Source organism: Callithrix jacchus, chromosome 21 (genome assembly GCF_049354715.1).
Source record: "Callithrix jacchus isolate 240 chromosome 21, calJac240_pri, whole genome shotgun sequence".
Classification (NCBI taxonomy): Eukaryota; Metazoa; Chordata; class Mammalia; order Primates; family Cebidae; genus Callithrix; species Callithrix jacchus.
The window spans coordinates 49,644,442-49,663,368 of record NC_133522.1 but is presented as its reverse complement, the minus strand read 5'-3'; the positions used below and the strand labels follow the sequence as shown (position 1 = coordinate 49,663,368).

Genomic DNA, 18,927 nt, shown 5'->3' with positions numbered 1-18,927 from the left:
AACAAACAAAACTCCCACAACCTAGGAATAAATTTAACCAAGGGGGTAGAAGATCTTTAAAAGGAAAACAACAAAACACCGATGATAGAAATTGAAGAGGATACAAACAAATAGAAAAACATACCATGCTCATGGATTGGAAGAATTAATATTGTTATAATGCCATGCTACCCAAAGCAATCTACAGATTCAATATAATCCCTAACAAAATACCAATGACATTTCTCAGAGAAACAGAAAAGAATCCTAACATTTGTGTAGAACCACAAAAGACCCCAAATATCCAAAGCAATCCTGAGCAAAAATAAGAAAGCGGGAGGCATCATACTATGAGATTTCAAAATATACTACAATGCTATAGTAACCAAAACAGCATGGCACTGGCATTAAAAAGACATGTAAACCAATGGAACAGAACAAAGAATCTAGAAATTAATCCATGTATCTACAGACAACTGATTTTTGACAAGGGCATCCAGAACATACAATGGGAAAAGGAAAGTATCTTCTGTTGCTGGGAAAAGTAGATATCTACATGCAGAAGAATGAAATTAGACTCCTATCTCTCACCATACACGAAAATAAACTTAAAATGGATTAACAACCTAAGTATAAGACCTGAAACTATAAAACTACTAGAAGAGGCCAGCACAGTAGCTCACACCTATAATCCTAGCACTTTGGGAGGCTGAAGCAGGTGATTTACCTGATGTTAGGAGTTTGAGACCAGCCTGACCAACAGGGCAAAACCCTGTCTCTACTAAAAATACAAAAATTAGCTTCGCATGGTGGAGGGCACCTATAATCCCAGCTACTCAGGAGACTGAGGCAGGAGAAGTGCTTGAACCTGGGGAGTGGAGGTTGCAGTGAGCCAAGATCACGCCACTTCACTCCAGAGCAAAACTCTGTGCGACAGAGAAAAATTCCATCTCAAAAACAACAACAAAGCAAACCTACTAGAAGAAAACATACGGTAAACACTTTGGGACACTGGTCTGGGAAAACATTTTATGACTCAGACCTCAAAAGCGCAGGCAACAAACAAAGTAAAATTTTTTGTTTTATGCAATAGATCACAGAAATGTTTTCCTTCCGCGTAAGTAAACTTCTGCCCTCTGACCAATATCCCTCCGGTTTCCGGCCCCCACCCCAGCCTCTGGTAACCACCATTCCACTTCACGCTTCTGCAAGTCCAGCTTTGATGCAAATTCACCCTGTGTCCCACAATCTGGTGCCTTGCAGGGATGCAAGAGCCAAATCCTGCTGTGTAAGCGGGGGCAGGTACGTGCTGTTAGCCAGCTGGAGGCTGGGACAGGAGGACAGCATTGATAGGGTCATGGCCAGTCTCTGGCACACTGGGAGCAAGAAACCCGCCAAGCAGCAGCCTGGGCGGTGGTAGCGGCCTCCCAAAGTGCTGGGATTACAGACGTGAGCCAACCGCCCCCTTCAAGGGGCCAGCCCTCGAAGCCCAAGGACACGTGGAGATCCTGAGTCCTGCTGGGCAGAAGAGTCACAGAGTAAATAAAGCCCATGACAAAGCTTGATTCCCTGCGAGGCGAAGGGAAGGTGTGGGGACTGAGGCATCATGAGGATGGAGGACACAGGGACGTAGCCTCCATCATGGGTGGCTACAGGAGCCACCATCACGCATTTTAATCGGACATTAGTGGGGGCCACCCTCTAAATGGGCTGTGTGGCTCTTGGAGGCTCTGGCTGGGTGACAGGAGGGCAACGGGGTGCCTGGCAGGATGTGCGGCTTACCCCCACCCACAGCAGCCTCCGGGCAGGACCAGCACGAGCAGGCCTCCTGTTTATCCTTGCTCGAATACTTCAGGTGCCCAAACGGCTTCTCCATCCTCACCAGCAAACTCAGCGTCCACCTGAGTTCACAGAGCCCAAGGCCTGGGATGTGGCTGTGTCCCCGAAGGATGAAGCTCAGCTCCCAGATGAACTACCCTCACTCCCTGTGCGTTTGTTATTCGGAATTCTGCATGTTTGAAGTAACCACGGATTGCTTACTCACAGGGTCCTCAATTCCCTTTAACTGAACACAGATTTAATGAGATCTTTCTCTGATTCATGTGGCAATGGTCTCAGGTAGTCAGCGGTTCGGGCCGGACCCTGCCAGGTGAGCTTGAGGGAGGTTTGGCAGAGTCTGCCCTGTGACTGCCTGAGGCCGAGCACTGGGAGCCTGAGACACAGCGGGTTCCTGCGCTGGGCCCCAAAGCCATCGAGGCACTGTCACACATCCGGAACAGGCAGGTCCAGAGAGACGGGAAGCAGATCGAGAGAGGTGAGGGGACGAGAGAGCTGAAAACTGCATGTATTTCTTTTCTTTTTGAGGTGGAGTCTTGCTGTGTCACCCAGGCTGGAGTGCAATAACATGATCTCGGCTCACTGCAACTTCCACCTCCCGGGTTCAAGCGATTCTCCTGCCTCAGCCTCCCGAGTAGCTGGGATTACAGGCACGCACCACCACGCCCAGCTAATTTTTGTATTTTTAGTAGAGTCGGGGTTTCATCATGCCGGCCAGGCTGGACATGAACAGGCTGCAGGTATGTTAGTGGGATGAGAAATGCTCTGAAATGGACTGTGTGATGCTCGCACGACTCCAGATATCCTCAACACCACTGAACTGTCCATGGGGACCCGGCTCCCTTCCCTCCGCCTTCTGGGGAGCTTTGGGTTTGGGTTTTCGTTTTCTGAGGAGGAGGCTGAGAAATGACTTCTGAAGTCAGGATTTTCCCCCAGGTCTGACTCCGCAGCCTGCGGGTCCCATCTGTGCCAGCAGGAGACAGAAGAGCCTTCTCGGGGACAGATGTGGATGGGCCCGCCCTGAAGAGGGAAAAAGCCTCACACCAGAGATGGGGTGGGATTGAGTCATTCCCCCACTGAGGGTGACGCCACCACCAGCAGACACCCATGGCATGGGCCTCTGGTGGGCAGGGGAGCAGCCCCGGCGAGGCTCTGTGGCCTGAGGGGTGCTGGGCACACAGGACCAGAAACCACTGGTCACGCCCCCACGACCCACTTTCCACAACCCCAGGGAGCCCAGCTGTCTTGGAGGATGGGTGGCCCGACTCCGCCAGCTGTGGCCGTTCTCTGAAAAAGGTGTGGCTTTTGACCTCAGACCAGTGTCCAGCGCAGGCTGGGGGTGGGAGGGGACGTGCTTGCGCTCTGGAGCAGGCAGGAGGGATGACCCAGGCAGCTCCCAGCGGGTTCCCTGTTTCCCCTCAGGAATCTCCCAGGGGGACCGGCAGAATGACCTATTTCTCCGTGTCTGCACCCAAAGACAGAGTCCCCTCATACCACGGACCAGGGAAGGGTTATTTTGGGACAAGTTGCCCCGAGTTCTAAGCAGAAACAGAGTTGAGGATAATGAGAGTGAGTTTCTGTTCCTGAGGACAGGGAATGTGAGGGGCCCCTGCACCCACCCCGGGGTGCACTCACCGGGTGCAGCTCCCCCCGTCAGCCGACCTTCCAGGCACCAGGAATCCACACCGGGGGGCCAGGAAGGCGTACCTCCCCTCCATGCATGGGTCAAGCTGGGTCCGTGGGTCCCATGGAAATGGGACCACCACCGGCTTTGTGCTCCAGCCGGTCACCGCCCGGGCCTCTGTGGCCATCTGCTGACCTAGTGTCATTATGGCCCTGTCTGCTCCAGGCAGCTTCCCTCCCTTGTTCCGAGGACACCGGAGGTGTTCAGGGTTGTCGTGGAGAACGAGGCCAGTGGGGCAGGACAGGTGCAGACCCCACACACGTGGAGGCAGGGCGTGGCCGGGCCCCTGGTCACACAACAGGGACGGTAAAGTCCAAAGGGGGCAGCACAGCCCAGAGAAATGGGCACCAGCATCATCATACCTCCCGGCCCCCAGAGACCCCACGCCTACTCGCCGTTAGGGACAAGCACTCTGCTCAGGCGGACCCCTTCCCCCACCTGACTGCTCTGCAGCTGCATTCCTGAACCCCACCTAGGCGCCAGGTCAAGACACTACAGCAGAGGAGAGCCTGGTTGTGGCCATCGGGCCAGCTCGGGCAACTCAAGGGAGGACAGGGAAAACAAATGTTGCTTATCCATGCTTCCAAATTCCTGTTTGACTCATAACTAAAAAATCCTGGTTTCTCTGTCTCTCTTTTTTTTAAAACTGCCGCCACAGAAGTCACAGGATGAAGTATCACAGGTCTGTTACAAGCTGACAAACCATCTCTGTGCCTGTTGCCAGCGATAGATTAGCTCAGTCCCGAAACTCCCTTACGCCCCCTCACCCATGAAAACCCCTGGTGTCGGAGGCTCGGGCTGCCTCCTCTGATCGTTACGGGGCAGCCTGGCAGGTTAATAAAACTTGCTCGCCTGACTTTGGGTCTATTCTCCGTTCTCTCGGCTACCCTTACACCCCCCAGATTTTTCACTGCCAAAGCAGGGGCTGCAGGCTGTCTCCACCCCTATTCTCTGGTTGGGAGCAGCAGAAAAGGGTTTGTGCAGGAGACGGCCTAGACAGGTCACAGCTGCCCTGCTGTCTTCAGCCATCCAAGGCTGTCCCGAGACTGCACAGGCCCTGCCGTGAAGCTGCTAGAGGTGGCAGCCGCCTGCCTGTTTTCTATGGAGAGAGGGTACATCCAATGGCTTTGGGCCGGCTGGCCCAGGGGGTCAGGTTTCTTACAAAATCCTGGAACTGACCATGTGATTACAGCTGTGTTAGTTGGAATTTTGGGGGCGGAAGTGACACATTTAAAACCTCTGGCTCACACCTGTCATCCCAGCATTTTGGGAGGCATCAAGAGTCTGAGACCAGCCTGGCCAACACGGTGACACCCTGCCTCTACTAAAAATACAAAAATTAGGCATGGTGGTACACACCTGTAATCCCAGCTACTCGGGAGGCTGAGGCAGGAGAATTGCTTGAACCCAAGAGGTGGAGGTTGCAGTGAGCCAAGATCTCACCATTGCACTCCAGCCTGGGCAACAGAGTGAGACTCTGTCTCCAAAAAACAAACAGCAGCTTGAGGGGAAATTATGCTCTAGAATCCCTTCTGGTCCCAATGAGCAACTGAGAACCACAGAGAATCTTCGGGGAAGCCATGGGGACAGGCATGCAGCTCCTTCCCAGGCACACTGCAGGCAAGTCCCACCAGCTCCTCAGGCGCTCAGGATGGGAGTCCTCTGCCTCTGGCATAGGTCAGGCTCTGAGTCCTTCCATAAGTGGCACATGGGAGCCGAACTCCACACCCAGGCAGCTGTCCCCTGGGTGTCCTTAGATCTTGCAGGGGTTTTGCAGACAGGCTGGACAAGCCTGGCCAGAGCCGACTCTCCCCTGCCCCACCTCCAACCCCGGGTGCAGGTCACTTAGCATTTTCTTGTCTCCAGCTGCTGCAGGACAGCCCACAGACAAAACCTCTCCAACACTGAGCTAGGAAGGAAGGGGTGATTTATTCAGCCAGGAGCTGTGGGCGGTCTGAATGCCCCAAACAGCCAAGTTCCCCTAACAAAGAAAATCCCTGCCCCTTTAAATGCTTACAACTCTAGAAATTACAGGTGAAAGGGTCTTGGGCTTACAACTCTAGAAATCACTCCGGGAAAGGCCGTGGAGTAGCGTGCAGTATGTGGTGACTTAGGTGGGGTTCGATCATGTGTAGGTAAAGATGGCGCCTTTGGAAAGATTCCTCCACACCATGCCTGCGACCTGCAGGAGGGCGGTTGAAGGCGGTTCGCGGTCTGCCAGACTTTATGTCTATTGAAATGCACTGTAGAGGTCAAGGGGGAGGTTAAGGGTCTCCTTCCTCACAAGGACACCCCTTGCTGCTGTGCACACCCCCTGGCTCCGAGCCTCTGGGGAGCTCCACCAGCTCTTGCTCTGCACTCCACAAGCCAAGCCTAGCCAAGGCCTGTGGGCACCCCCAGCATCCTGGGCGCAGAATCTTGCCTGCTTCGTGGGCAGGGAGCAAGAGCTGGCATAGCCCTGGGCTTGCTCCCCTGGCACAGAGTAGCTTGTCTGCTTAGGCACGCTGCCTTGCGTGACAGTCCTTCTGGAAGGCAGCTGGAGGTCTTTCTGTGCCCCACACATGAAACCCAACTCCTAGGGAGTCGACCACGAACGGACTCTCCCCAGAAGGGCTCTGCGGCTGCTGTGTTCCCCATCTCGCACCTCTCCCACCAGTCCGAACACCTCGGGCTTATCCAGCTTTGCTCATCCAGCTCTTCCCGCGACATGGATCCCACCCCATTTCCCTGAGGCACGTCCTCCTCCTGTGGGTGTAACGATTGCCCACTGTTCTGAGGAGCTGCAGCCCCAGCCCTGGCTTTGGGGTGTTGCTTGGGTGGGCACAGTCCTGCTGAGGCTGGTCAGGAGCCCACCCTCCTCGTGTGCCTCGAGGGTGAGGGTGGTGCCGGTCACCATGCCCTGTGCTATCAACTTTGCACAAGAGCAGCACTGTCACAGCCGTGTGGAGGGACAGGGGGACATGCACCTCAGAGATGCTAAGGGGTGAACTGCACTGCACCTGTAAGGTCGGCCCAGTCCAGCAAAAGGATTCTTTTTGTTTGCTTGCTTGTTTTTTCAGACAGAATTTCACTGTGTTGCTCAGGCAGGAGTGCAGTGGCACAATCACCGCTCACTGCAGCCTCAACCTCCTGGGCTCAAGTGATCCTCCTGCCTCAGCCTCTCAAGCAGATGGGACTGCCGGTGCACACCACCCCACCTGGCTTTTAGTTTGTTTGTTTTGAGGCAGGATCTTGCTCTGTCACCCAGGCTGAAGTGCAGTGGCATGATCTTGGCTCACTGCAAGCCCTGCCCCCCTGGGCTCCAGTAATCCTCCCACCTCAGTCTTCCAGTAGCCAGGACCACAGGCGTGCACCATTATGCTCAGCTACTATAATATAAACTTTTTATTCATTTATTTGTGAGATGGTGTATCGTTCTGAGGCCCAGGCTGGAGTGCAGTGGCGTGATCTCGGCTCACTGCAATTTCCACCTCCGAGTTTCAAGGGATTCTCCTGCCTCAGCCTCCTGGGTAGCTGAGATTACAGGCTCCCACAACCACACCTGGATAATTTTTGTATTTTTAGTAGAGATAGGGTTTCACCATGTTGGCCAGGTTGGTCTCGAACTCCCGACCTCAGGTGATTTGCCCACCTCTGCTCCCAAAATGCTGGGATTACAGTTGTGAGCCACCGTGTGCAGACATATTCATACATATATATATTATATGTAAAATACATATATAAAAATATATAAAAGTTACTTATTTATTAGTAGAGACGGGGTCTCACCATGTTACCCAAGCTGGTCTCAAACTCTTGAGCTTAAGTGCTACTCCCACCTCGGCCTCCCAAGGTGCCGGGATTACAGGAGCCATTGCACCTGACCAATTAAAGTTGTTTTTTTTTTGCGAGATGGAGTCTTGCTATGTTGCCCAGACTGGTCTTGAACTCCTAGGCTCAAGGGATCCTCCTGCCTCGGCCTCCCAAGGTGCTGGGATTACAGGTGTGAATCACTGCCTCCAGATGAAAAGGGCTTAAAAAGTGACAGAAAAAGATGAACAATGGGGAGGAGGAGACACTGGGGCTCATGAAAGATTCCAGGGGGAGGGGAAGCAAAGGCTGCTGCCACAGCCCCTCCCCTCCAGGCTGGCACAGGCAGGGTCCAAGGCAGACTCAGGCCACGGACACTCCCGGGTCTGCAGGGACAGCAGCCACTTGCTCAGCACCTGTCAGTCACTGCCTAAGCTCAGAGGGGACACTGGGCCCCGATAACCAGGGCTATCTTAACGGACTAGAACACAGAAGCGCACGGAGGCTAAGAACCTGGGCCACACAGGTCCTAAGGAGCGAGTTTGGGGTTTTTGTCTAGAGGCCTCCAGACTCCCAAATCCAAGCCTCGCCCTATAACACGCTGTCCCACAGAAGCACACTTCTGCTCCCCATCCGTGATGGATGGAATGGGCCAATCAGATGGCAGAGGCATGCTGGGACCTGGCTGGGTTCAAGCAGAGGCTGCGCCGGTAGCTGTGAAGTGAGCTCACGCCTGTGATGGGCGTTTAGATGGCATGGCCTTGCTGGCATTTCCCGTGTGTGGGGCCTAAGACTTTGGAGCCGCTCCACCTGGCACGTGTGAGAGGCTAGGACTGACTGTAGGGCAACTGCCAAAGGCACTCAGAGCCCTCTGTGGCCTTGTCCTCCAGTACCTGCACCTGTGACTGGTCCTGTCCATCCCCCAGAGGCTCAGCGCAGGACAAGCACCTGCTGGTGTACATGAATGTGTGTGTGCATGTGTGTGTACTGTGTTCATGCGTGCCTGTTTGTGCATGTGTATGCACTGTGTGCCTGTGTTTGTGCATATGTGCAGTGTGCCTGTTTGTGCATATGTATGTGCATGTGTGTGCACTGTGTCTGTGTTTATGCATATGTGTGTGCACGTGTATGCATGTGTGTGCACTGTGCGTGTGTCTGTGTTTATGCATGTGTGCACTGTGTGCGTGTGTGCCTGTTTATGCATATGTGTGTGCACGTGTGTATGCGTGTGTGCAGTGTGTGCCTGTATTTATGCATGTGTGTGCATGTGTGCACCTGTGTTTATGCATGTGTGTTTATGAATGTGTGTGCACATGTGTATGCATGTGTGCTCTGTGTGTGCCTGTGCATGTGTGCACGTGTGTATGCATGTATGTACACTGTGTGCCTGTTTGTGCATATGCGTATGCATGTGTGTGCACTGTGTGCATGTGTGCCTGTTTATGCATGTGTGTGCATGTGCGCCTGTTTATGCATTTGTGCAAGTGTGTATGCATTTGTGTGCACTCTGTGCGTGTGTGCCTATTTATGCATACGTGTGTGCACATGTGTATGCATGTGTGTGCACGTGTGTGTACTGTGTGCATGTGTGTGTTTATGCATGTGTGTGCACGTGTATATGCATGTGTGTGCACTGTGTGCCTGTTTGTGCATATGTGTATGCATCTGTGTGCACTGTGTGCATATGTGTGCCTGTTTATGCATGTGTGTGCATGCACCCTCAGAGCCCCCCTGGCCACACAAGGGATGACTGAGGTTCACGTCCGTCTAGTGTATCCACGATGGGACAGTTCCTGCCCAGCCTCACGTACCACAGAAGAGCTCACATCCAGCAGCAAAGCAAAGCTCAGGCCACATCACCAGCTTGCTCAGAATTCACAGGACGGGGTGATTTCCTCCTTAAGTTCCTTAGCCCTGGGGACACTGTCTTCAAGCGGGGCTTTTTGCTCCACAAAGCCTGCCTCTGTGTGAGCCACCTGAACCACTCGGGTTCTCAGGCATCATGCTCAGAAGAGACTTGAAGAGATGTTGTCCCAAACCCATTTCCTAACGGGGCTGCCCCTGTAGGACCGCCCAGGCTGCCCCTTAGTCTTCAGGTGCACGTGTGTGTGCTGGGATGTGTGTACATGTGAGCATGCGTATGGTGAAGACTGTCCCTGCACATGTGGTGTGTGCCTGCGTGGACATGTGTATGTATACGCGTGCACATGTGAACACACTGGCATGTTCCAGAATGTCAGGTGGCAGGGGCTGACTCCTACGGACTGAGCTTCTGGGTGAAGTGGAGGTGGGTTCTGGGCCAATAAGGGCAGGCATGGGCCTCATGGTTGGCCCTGGCCCCTCTCCCGGGTGAGCCAAATGCCCGTGACGTGCAGGGTGATGAAGCCTGAAGGGGTTGGCATGGTTGCCCCAATGCCCGTGAGCACTTGCGTTCAAACAGGCAAAGCGGGGTTCAGGCAAGTCAGTCCCTCCTGTTAGAGGGCAAGGCCTGACCCACGCACAACATCCCCAAGCCAGCCATGTGGCACCAGGCACTTCACCTTCATCTCCTGAGAAAACAGCGGAACATCAGGAGAAATTCCTCAGGCTCTGAATTCAGGATATATTTTATTTTTATTTATTTATTTATTTTGAGATGGAGTTTTGCTCTTGTTACCCAGGCTGGAGTGCAATAGCAGGATCTCGGCTCACCGCAACCTCCGCCTCCTGGGTTCAGGCAATTCTCCTGCCTCAGCCTCCCAAGCAGCTGTGACTACAGGCATGCGCCACCACGCCCAGCTAATTTTTTTGTATTTTTAGTAGAGACGGGGTTTCACCTTGTTGATCAGGATGGTCTCGATCTCTTGACCTGGTGATCCACCCGCCGTGGCCTCCCAAAGTGCTGGGATTACAGGCGTGAGCCACCTCGCCTGGCCCAGGATATATTTTAAAAATGAATGGATGGCATCTGGATGCAGGACTTTGAGCCAGGCCTTCCCAGACTCTCGGGATCTGGGCTAAGCACCAGCATGGACCTGTCACCCTCACTGAAGCCATCGTGGAGGGAGGGAGGCAGCCCTGGAGTGGACAGCATGCCGCCGAGGTCACCAGGGCCGTTCCAGGGGCATGTGGGCACCCAGACTCTTCAGCTGAGCTCATTCTTACAAGACACGAAACAAGAACCTGGAATCTCGCCGGGCATGGTGGTGCGTGCCTGTAGTCCTGGCTACTTGGGAGGCTGAGGCTGGAGGATTTCTTGAGCCCAGGAGTTCTGGGCCGTAGTGCGCTGTGCCAATCAGGTGTCCGCACTAAGTTCGGCATCAATATGGCGACCTCCTGGGAGCGGGGGACTACCAGGTTGCCTAAGGAGGGGTGAACCGGCCCAGGTCGGAAACGGAGCAGGTCAAAACTCCTGTGCTGATCAGTAGTGGGATCGCGCCTGTGAATAGCCACTGCACTCCAGCCTGGGCAACATAGTGAGACTCTGTCTCAAAAAAAAAAAAAAAAAGAGAGAGAGAGAGAGAACCTGGAATCTCTTGATTCCAACAAGAGTTTTTGTTTTGTTTTTAATAAAGAAGAAAAAGGGGTTTCTCAGTGTTCTCCACAGATGGCGTTTTTAAGCTGTTTTGGGTGTACACATGCCCACTGTAGAAACCTTTCATCCTTGATGGCTTTTAAACCCTTGTTTTTGGACCTCAGGGGATCATTTCTCATTTTTAGGGACTGGCTGATTTTTTCCCCTGTGTTTTTGCCAGATGACCTCTCTCCCTTTCAATTTCCCCTTCCAGAAAGCAACTCGTAGGGAACGGAGGGGCTTGAAAAGTGCCGTCGGGTGGCAGGAAGGGCTCGGAGGAAACGGCCTGTGGGAGCGGGCTGCACAGTGGGTAACCCCATGGGACAGGAGTGGCTGGCGGCCCTGGCTTCCCCGTGGAGACATCTACGCAGACTGGAAACAAAGAAACAGAAGGAGGCTCGGAGTCGGAGTCGCTGTGTGGATACTTTATCCCTCTCTTTCACAGAAGCAGTTTAATGAACAGATGCCAGCAGCATGTCACGTAGAAAACACCACCACGCAGGAGCTACGCGTGCTTGGACAGGCGCGCCTGCTTGTGTACAGAGGTCCTCGTATAGCACGGCAGACACAGCCAGGCCTTCGGGACACAGGCCTTTCAAGTCTAAGTTAGCAGCCCTCACCCCCGACAAGCTTCTGAAGACCAAAAATACCTCCATCCTCCACTACATAAAGCTTGTGAGTAGCAAAACTTGTAGAAATGAAGTGTACAGAAGGAAGCATCATATAATACATTTGCACCCTGTATACAACGGGTCCCTTTGAAACGGGCCAACAGTCAGCTATGGCAGATTTTCAATCATAGAAAAAGAACCCAATGGCTGCCACGTGCAGTCAGGTCAATGGTGTGTGGGGGTTTTCCAGAGAGATTTTCATTTACAGTTACAGTACTTGCTGGCAAGCTTTGTGATTAAGAAGCCAGTCGAATTTCCTGGCATTTAGGCAAGTAACATTTGATTGTCACAACGTACAATTCTGAGACAATAAATACAAGTAGATCAGAAGCATTTCTTGATTGTATCAAGTAACTCCAGTTTAATTGAATACAATTTAGTGCATTTCATTATGTCATTCACAGTTCGACCTCTGTCCAAATACTTGTGCAACAAAAAGTTAAGAAATGGAAAAGAAACTCCAGCTGAACCTGTCACTACAAAGCTATCTTCAGACAACTCCATGACCTTTGAAAAGCGGACGCTGCTCTTGCCTGGGCCACCTGACGCCAAGGTGTCTGGTGACCTCCTGGGCTCCCTAAGTGTTTCTGTCATTCTATTTCCCGAGCAGTTTGTAAGGATGCTACAAGCAGCAAGTGTTCGTGAACAAACTGAATTCATGTGTCCACCCCACTCAGCAGATCAGCGTGACATCTTTTACCCAAAAGCTGTTTTTGCGTCCTGGCCCGGATATGCAGGAACATGGGCCGGAGGTCTGCACACCCCAGGTCAGCCCCACGGCAGGGCGTAGGCGGCAGAGCCTGGGCGGGGTCAGGGGTGTGGCCGGCCCATCGGCCCCATCACCAGGGGCCAAGGGGGCTTGCCTTTGGTTTGGGGACTAGCCCGGTAGAGGAAGGAGCAGGCACACGGCTGGGGACGTGCTGTTTCCAGAAAGAAGGCAGGCAGGCATTTCAGGCTGGCCATTGGAACCCTGAGCCTGGTGCAGTGCAGAAGGATTAGAAGCACATCGTGCCTTGGGGCATTAGTGTGGCACGCCAGGGGCTGCATGCAGTGAGCCGTGGGCCAGAGCCCTGCTGTGGGAACCGACGCGAGGGGCTGAACAAGTCAGATGAAAATCTGCAGGGCTGGAGAGGTTATACTTGGCTTGTTGCATAAGTGTCTCAGGAAGAGACAAGGCATGCAGAAAGGTACTTTTTCTTCACCCCAAATCTGACCCCAACTGGCAGCCACAACAGGTGTGGGTGGCCTGGACAGCTACTGAATTGCAAGTGAGCGAAACAGAAAGCTGGGTCCGACCCCCGCTTCTCCTTCACGTCAACGTCAATGCTCAGCCATACCTCGGTGAACACTGTGAGGACAGATTCTCATGCCACGGTGCGCAGAATGGATGTCGGGGGATGGACGAGGCAGAGACTCAAAATTCATCTTTGATAGGACCTGTTTCTTTTTTAAAACAAGCAGGTGCTGCTTCCACTGCTGTGTTGTTAGTGATTTATTTGCTCAGCACTCATCTTTTCATCAGACTCTGCGCTTCCTGAGGAGGGGAGCCTGAAAGCACCTCGAATAGGGTGTGCACCTGGCACACTGTCACCGAGTACTGGACAAGCAGTCTCGCACGGGGGAAAGGATGGCAACAGCGATGGTGCCCTCAGGAAGATGGGCAGGAGACCCCGTGACACCGGGCACCCGGGCCTGAGCTGAGTGAGGCCAGCGGCGTCCCCAGGAGACCATGGCCCAGGCTGGGAGCTTGGCCTGCCAGACGCCAAGGGGGCGGGCCTGGACCCTCTTGGCTGGGGGCTTCTGGTGGGGTGCCTGGCTCTGGGTGGGCAATAGGAACTACAGGCCAGCAACACCCTTCCTGTCCTCTGTGTGGCTCCAGGACCTGGGGTGGAGGGCATCAGCGATGCCAGGCCCAGAACGTGCGCCACCCCCAGCATCCGAACACGGCCAGCAGGGACTGTGGTTACAGAACTGCTTCAGCCTGAGCGCTCAGCCTGAATGTGGACATAACGGCCACGATGAATGAAGCCCAGGAGGAGGGTATAAAGGAAAGAGAAAAAAAGACTATTCTGGGATTTATGAATTTAATTTAAAAAGATAAAGGAGCTCTCCTCCCCTTTTCCTTCTGAAATGGATGAAAAGCAAAATCCACCCTCCTCCCAAAAAAAAAAAAAAAAAAAGAAAGGAAAAAAAAAAACCCAAACATTCATGGTGTAGTTTTATTGCTCTTAAAGGCTTGGCGTTGAGAAGCACAAGCTAAGCCGGGAGATCGGAAGGAAATCAGGTGAGGTTTGAACCCTGCGCCCGGGCCTCCATCTCCACTCTAAGCCAGGAGCTTCAGCTCTGTCATGACTCAGTGCAGAATTTGTACATTATATATTAATTTCAAAGGGAGGGAACGCCTATGGGAAATAACTATGAATTAAATCATAAAAGATCTACATTTGCATTTTCCAGGTCACGCCTGTGCACAGTCGGACCCTTCAGCTTTTTTCCTTTCAGATTTCATAGGTGTGAGTGAGTCAGTGAGTGACGTGGGCCTAGACACACATGGAGACGGGTGGGCAGCGTGCGGTGAGGAAGGTGCCGGGGTCTCTGGGGGGCTCACCCGGGGCGTGCACGTCCCACTCACGGCACGGCTGCCCGAGCGGGAGGACGGGAGGGATGAGATTTCAGAGGGAGGGAAGCCCATTTCTGAAGCGACGGCGTCTTGTCTAGTTTCCCTGTCTGCCCCTTCACCCCCGTGAGGAGCTGTGCTCTGAGCAGGTGTGCACAGGAGGTGTTCTGTGCACACGCCCTGAGAACGTGGCCCGAGAGACCCGGGGCCGGCAGTGCCTCTGTCTCACAGAACGCTGCCATCACCTCGAGTCTCCCCAGGACACTTTGGGCTGATGCCCAATTATGCTCTTGGTTTACTTTTCTTCATGCCTCTTTTCTCCTTTTTTCCCCTAGAAAACTCAACCTACCTCTATTCAGAAGCTGGTTACAACGTATCAGTGATAACACCCGTGTTTGTTTTTTTCCCTTGCTAAAAAGGTAAGGGGAGTTCGACAGACCAAGCAAGCTGAAAGACAAATGCAGGTGGGCTGATGGCTCCACAATGGAGGTGAGCTTTCCTCCCACCGCACTGCCCCGCCCAGCCACACCGGGCACTGGATACCCTGGAGGGAGAAGCATCCCTCACTTGGCGTGGGCCAGGGGCTTCTGAGAGGCGGAGGGAGCCAGCATGACCGGCTGAGCGCTGCCCTCTGCTCTGCCTGGATGCTCAGAGATACCCCGGAGGCCAGGAGCTGGGTGCTCAAGGGTGGCCGGGCCAGTGACACTTGCCTGGGTGGGGGCAGGCCCTTCCCAAGGACACGGTGCGAGGCTGGGGATGGGGGATGCCCCACCTCTAGTTTCCAGCAGGAAGCTGAAAACCACCAAGAGATGAACCAGTAAAAACAGAATCTCTAGAAGCAAATGAGCTCAGTGTTAACAGTCTCCAACCACCTTTAAAACACAGAGGCTGACGGTGCCCTCTCTGCTTCCAAAGCATCCAGAGTCCCACACACTGCTCTGCCCTCCCTCCTTGGCTCCTGATCTGTGGGGTGGGGGCCGCACGGTAGCCCCGAGGGTCCTCCCTCCCCAGCACCCAGTGTGGAGGGACCAGGGTTTGACAGCCATGAGAGGGATGGAGGAGCTTCTGGTTCGGGAGAACTCTGCATTTCACTGAGTTCTCAGGGGTCCATCCACTTTAAAAACAGATGTAGGTATTTACACACAGGCTCAAACAGGAGCGAGGGCAGACAGCACTCTAGAAAGGGGGGCATTCGCCTCAGCCAGCCCCCAACAGGGCACGGTGAGGGCTCCGGCTTCGAGGAATCCACCTGATATACCTGCCGATGTGCTTATCACTACGGGCGCTCTCCCACGGGGTCCCCACTGGGAGCCAAGGTTCTGAGCCAAGCGGGGCAGCCACATGAGCCCCCCGGGGATGGGACCCGGCCACCCACTCCAAAAAGGACAGCAGAAATTCATCATGAGACAGCGTCTGGGGCGGTGCAGAAGAGGTGAAGGGCCAGATTAAGTTCCCAAAATAACTGATTACAAAACAGAAAATTTGATCTAAGTTTAAGGAGAGAAAGCAGCCGAAGGCTCCCTCTTGGAAGCGGAGTTCTGGAGAGACGGCGTCCGCGGAAGGCCCCTCCGCCCGGGACCCACGTCCCACGGCACGCTCGGAGAAGCTGGGACCCCGAGCTGCGGGAGGCTGAACTCTTCCTCTGGCAGGCCTTCTGGATTCTTCACTATTGGCTCAAGTTTTGTTAATATTAGTCACCAGTTAATAAGAAAAATAGTTTCTAATTGTCTTTTCCCGCCACTCTGCGTGCTGCTGTTTTTGAGTTAACCGGATACCACCATCAGGTCCCGTGTGTTCAATCACAGCCATTAATTATTCCTTTTTCTTAAACTCCTGGTTTCCGTAGCTGGAGCCTTTCTCTATCTCAGTCACTCCTATGAGTCTGCGAACTCCAAAGGAAGCTTTCAAGACAGGAGAGAGAGAGAAGAGGTGAGACGGCTGACTTTGCCTTTTTGCTGTAAAACGTGTTATGGGGCTTCCTTCCTCTGCCCCAGACCCTCTCCCTCTGCCTCACACCCAGGAACCTCTGTTCACAGTGAGTAGGTGTGGTCTGCGGGGAGACAGCCCTATAGGCCACGGACTCCTCAGGCAGGGGCACGGGCCACATCTTCTGATGGGTCAGAGGCAGGTGGACATGTGGACCTCACCCTGCCTGCCCTTCTGAGTCTTTGGCTGATGGGAGCAGAAAGGCTTCAGGGCGTTCTAACAGCTAGGCCTCGCCAACCTAACAGATGACCAAGGTGGATGAGCAGGACACTCAGATGTAACCAGGTCACATCCTGTCCTCCATGGGTAGCCTCAGGTCACCGTGTGGTCCAACACAAGAGGCTGGTGGCAGTCACTGCCTCTCAGGCCCCTCCCCCCAAGGCCTCTGGCAGGGGCCGCAGGAGCAAGGGAAGAGCTGACCTGACTGCTGAGCCTGGGGAGGGGCTTACGGGGCGATGCACGGACTGTGTCTCCATGTACCCCTTGATTACGGAAAGTGGGTGGGCGCCTGAGTTCACCATAAGGACAGGCCAGTGTTTGCTCAGCCACAGGCTAACTGAGGAGTGGCGGTGGAGCCTGCATTGTGCTTGGGGTGGGCACACAGTGGGGAAGCCAATGGGGTCAATGGGGGGAGCAGAATGTTGGTGTTCTGATTAAACCTCCCAAATGGCCATCCCAGCCTGACCCCCTAAGCGCCCAAAAGCAGACAGGGGAACTGGGTTCCCTCTCATCGGCATCCTCCCAGGCGCCAGCCAGGGGGTTGCAGCGGGGATGGCATGAGGGTGGTGGCCATTCGGCTCTCGGAGGAGATGAACCTCAGCTCAGCGCAAGAGTCCAGGCTCTGAGGCCCACAGGCTGTGGGGGGATCCTGGCTCCCCTGCCTCCCAGGGCCACTGTGAAGAGCCGCCGGGTCCCAGGCCCTGTGGCCAGCACCGGAGGCCCCTCAGAGTGTGAGGCATTAGCGACCGTGTCCATTACCTGCTCCCACAAACCCCAAGAATGTCAGGATCAGGAGGGGTGATCCGCTGGCAAAGACACCCAAGACAAAACTGAAGAGGGGGGACAGGAGAATGGTGGCCCAGGAGAGGAAGTTGAGGAGGGTCCAGGGCCTCCGGGCAGGCTTAAACTGCTCCCCTGGAAACACGCCCTTCTGATTATACATCTCCTGGAGTGCGTCCTGGAAGAGGCAAAGACGAAAAGGAAGTGCGAGCCTTCTTTACAAGCTGTTATTTCAGTGCAGGAGAAAACTGCTGGCAATGAGAAACGACTCAACTTAAAGAAGGTGCAACATCAAACACGAGAACAAATCACGGAAGCTGCAGGTGGGAGGCGAAGCCGGCTTTACCTTTCTGGAGAATGTTTGGTGGCATGCATCAGCAGCTCACAGGCATGGCGACCCTTTGACTGAGGACGTCTCCCAGGAAAATAATCGGTCGAGAAAGGAACTTCATGAATTCCGGTATCTGCCCGCCCAGCACAGCCCAGGCTGCTGCCACATCCCACGCCTCCCACGAGCCAGAGGCGGCTGGGGTGGCAGGCGTGGCCTGTGTGAGTCCCGAGGCCTGGATGCAAATCCCTGCATCGTGCGCTCTCAGCTGCACGGCCATGGAAACGTCCTTAACCTGGCACACCTGGGATTCCTGGCCCGGTGAAGGAGGCTAATGAGGAGCTTGGAGGAGGAGCCTGGCTAGGGCCACCTGCAGAAGGTTCTGCCCTGGTGGGAAGATCAGGGGCACGGGCTGGCAGGAAATTACCGCGCCTGATAGAGCGGAATGCTCTGCAGCCAGCATCCCTGGGTGGGCAGCCCGTGGGACTCTAGGATGCTTGGGAGGTAGTGAGGGCACCGTCGACCCTCTCTTGGAAAGCTGGTTGCAGATTGTCAACCGTGAGCTCACTGGCTGCTAGAGATTTCATTTTTACCAGTTGATCTCTTCATGGTTCTCAGCTTCCTGCTGGAAACCGGAGTTGGGGTGCTGCCCGCCAGCCACGCACCGTGTCCTTGTGGAGGCCGGTGTCATCGTGGCCCGGCCACCCCTGGGCACCCAGCTCCCCGCCCCTGGAACGCCTCCAGGCACACACATCTTGGCTGCGTGCTTCTGGAACTATGTTGTTTGTATGACACAGATTCAAACCTCGAGCCTGTGGCAGGGCAGGCCTGTCATTATGAGTTACCGGGGCAGACTTTTTTGAGCCCAAGAGGAAAAAGGCAAGTCCCAAGGTCATTTCTCCATGCTGGGAGGTAGTTTTATTTTCCAGTTTAACCATTCTGAGGGTCAGATTCTTAGAGGGTCCCAGCATCACGTGGGGTTTTCGGTTCTAACTTGCTGCCTTGAATGAGGGGAAACCCTTATCTTCTGTTTCCACATAGGCATGAAAGCTCAAGACTTCAGGGGAGGGGGCAGGCAGATGCCAGCCGCCGAGCATGGCCGTGCCGGCTCCCAGGCCCACCGCCTTGGTTCCGGCCCCACCTCCCTTTTTCGTCCCAGATTTCCCTGATTTTCTTGAGAGCGCATCAATGCCTTTACAGTGGGATTTTTTACATCCTGGGAGGACTTCCTGGTTATCTACGCTCCCGCAGTGCTGACAGTAGAAATCGAATGCCCCATGCATTTGTGCGCACAAAATAAAGGGAAAGTAGGTGTGGGCAGGAGCAAGCCACGGGGAATGGAGCAGGAAGGACTGAGTGTGGTTTCAACCTAATCTCCTGAACTCACCTACTTTGTTTCCATTACCTCAGTCTTATGTCTGTTACATACACATCATTTCTTTTACATAAGAAAATGAAACATATGTGACCAAATGTTACCAGCCA

The 18,927-nt window shown here is 54.1% G+C and overlaps 1 protein-coding gene and 1 long non-coding RNA gene across 6 annotated transcripts in view; one reads left to right on the top strand and one right to left on the bottom strand.

Moving 5' to 3' along the window:
- The window catches only part of LOC144580679 (uncharacterized), a 218,943-nt gene extending 208,195 nt beyond the window's left edge, over positions 1–10,748 (top strand). Inside the window, exon 2 of the long non-coding RNA XR_013530644.1 lies at positions 10,625–10,748. This is a non-coding gene — a long non-coding RNA (uncharacterized LOC144580679). The remainder of the gene's footprint in view (positions 1–10,624) is intronic.
- A 503-nt stretch (positions 10,749–11,251) lies between these two features.
- Positions 11,252–18,927, bottom strand: part of AGPAT3 (1-acylglycerol-3-phosphate O-acyltransferase 3) — a 128,439-nt gene continuing 120,763 nt past the window's right edge. For all 5 annotated transcript variants that reach the window (XM_035283201.3, XM_054249090.2, XM_035283200.3 and 2 more), the window contains exons 8-9: positions 17,094–17,292; positions 11,252–16,030 (exon numbers count right to left, since the gene is read on the bottom strand). In XM_035283201.3, the coding sequence (XP_035139092.1) occupies positions 15,942–16,030; positions 17,094–17,292 (288 nt within the window). In that variant the 3' untranslated portion in view covers positions 11,252–15,941. The remainder of the gene's footprint in view (positions 16,031–17,093; positions 17,293–18,927) is intronic.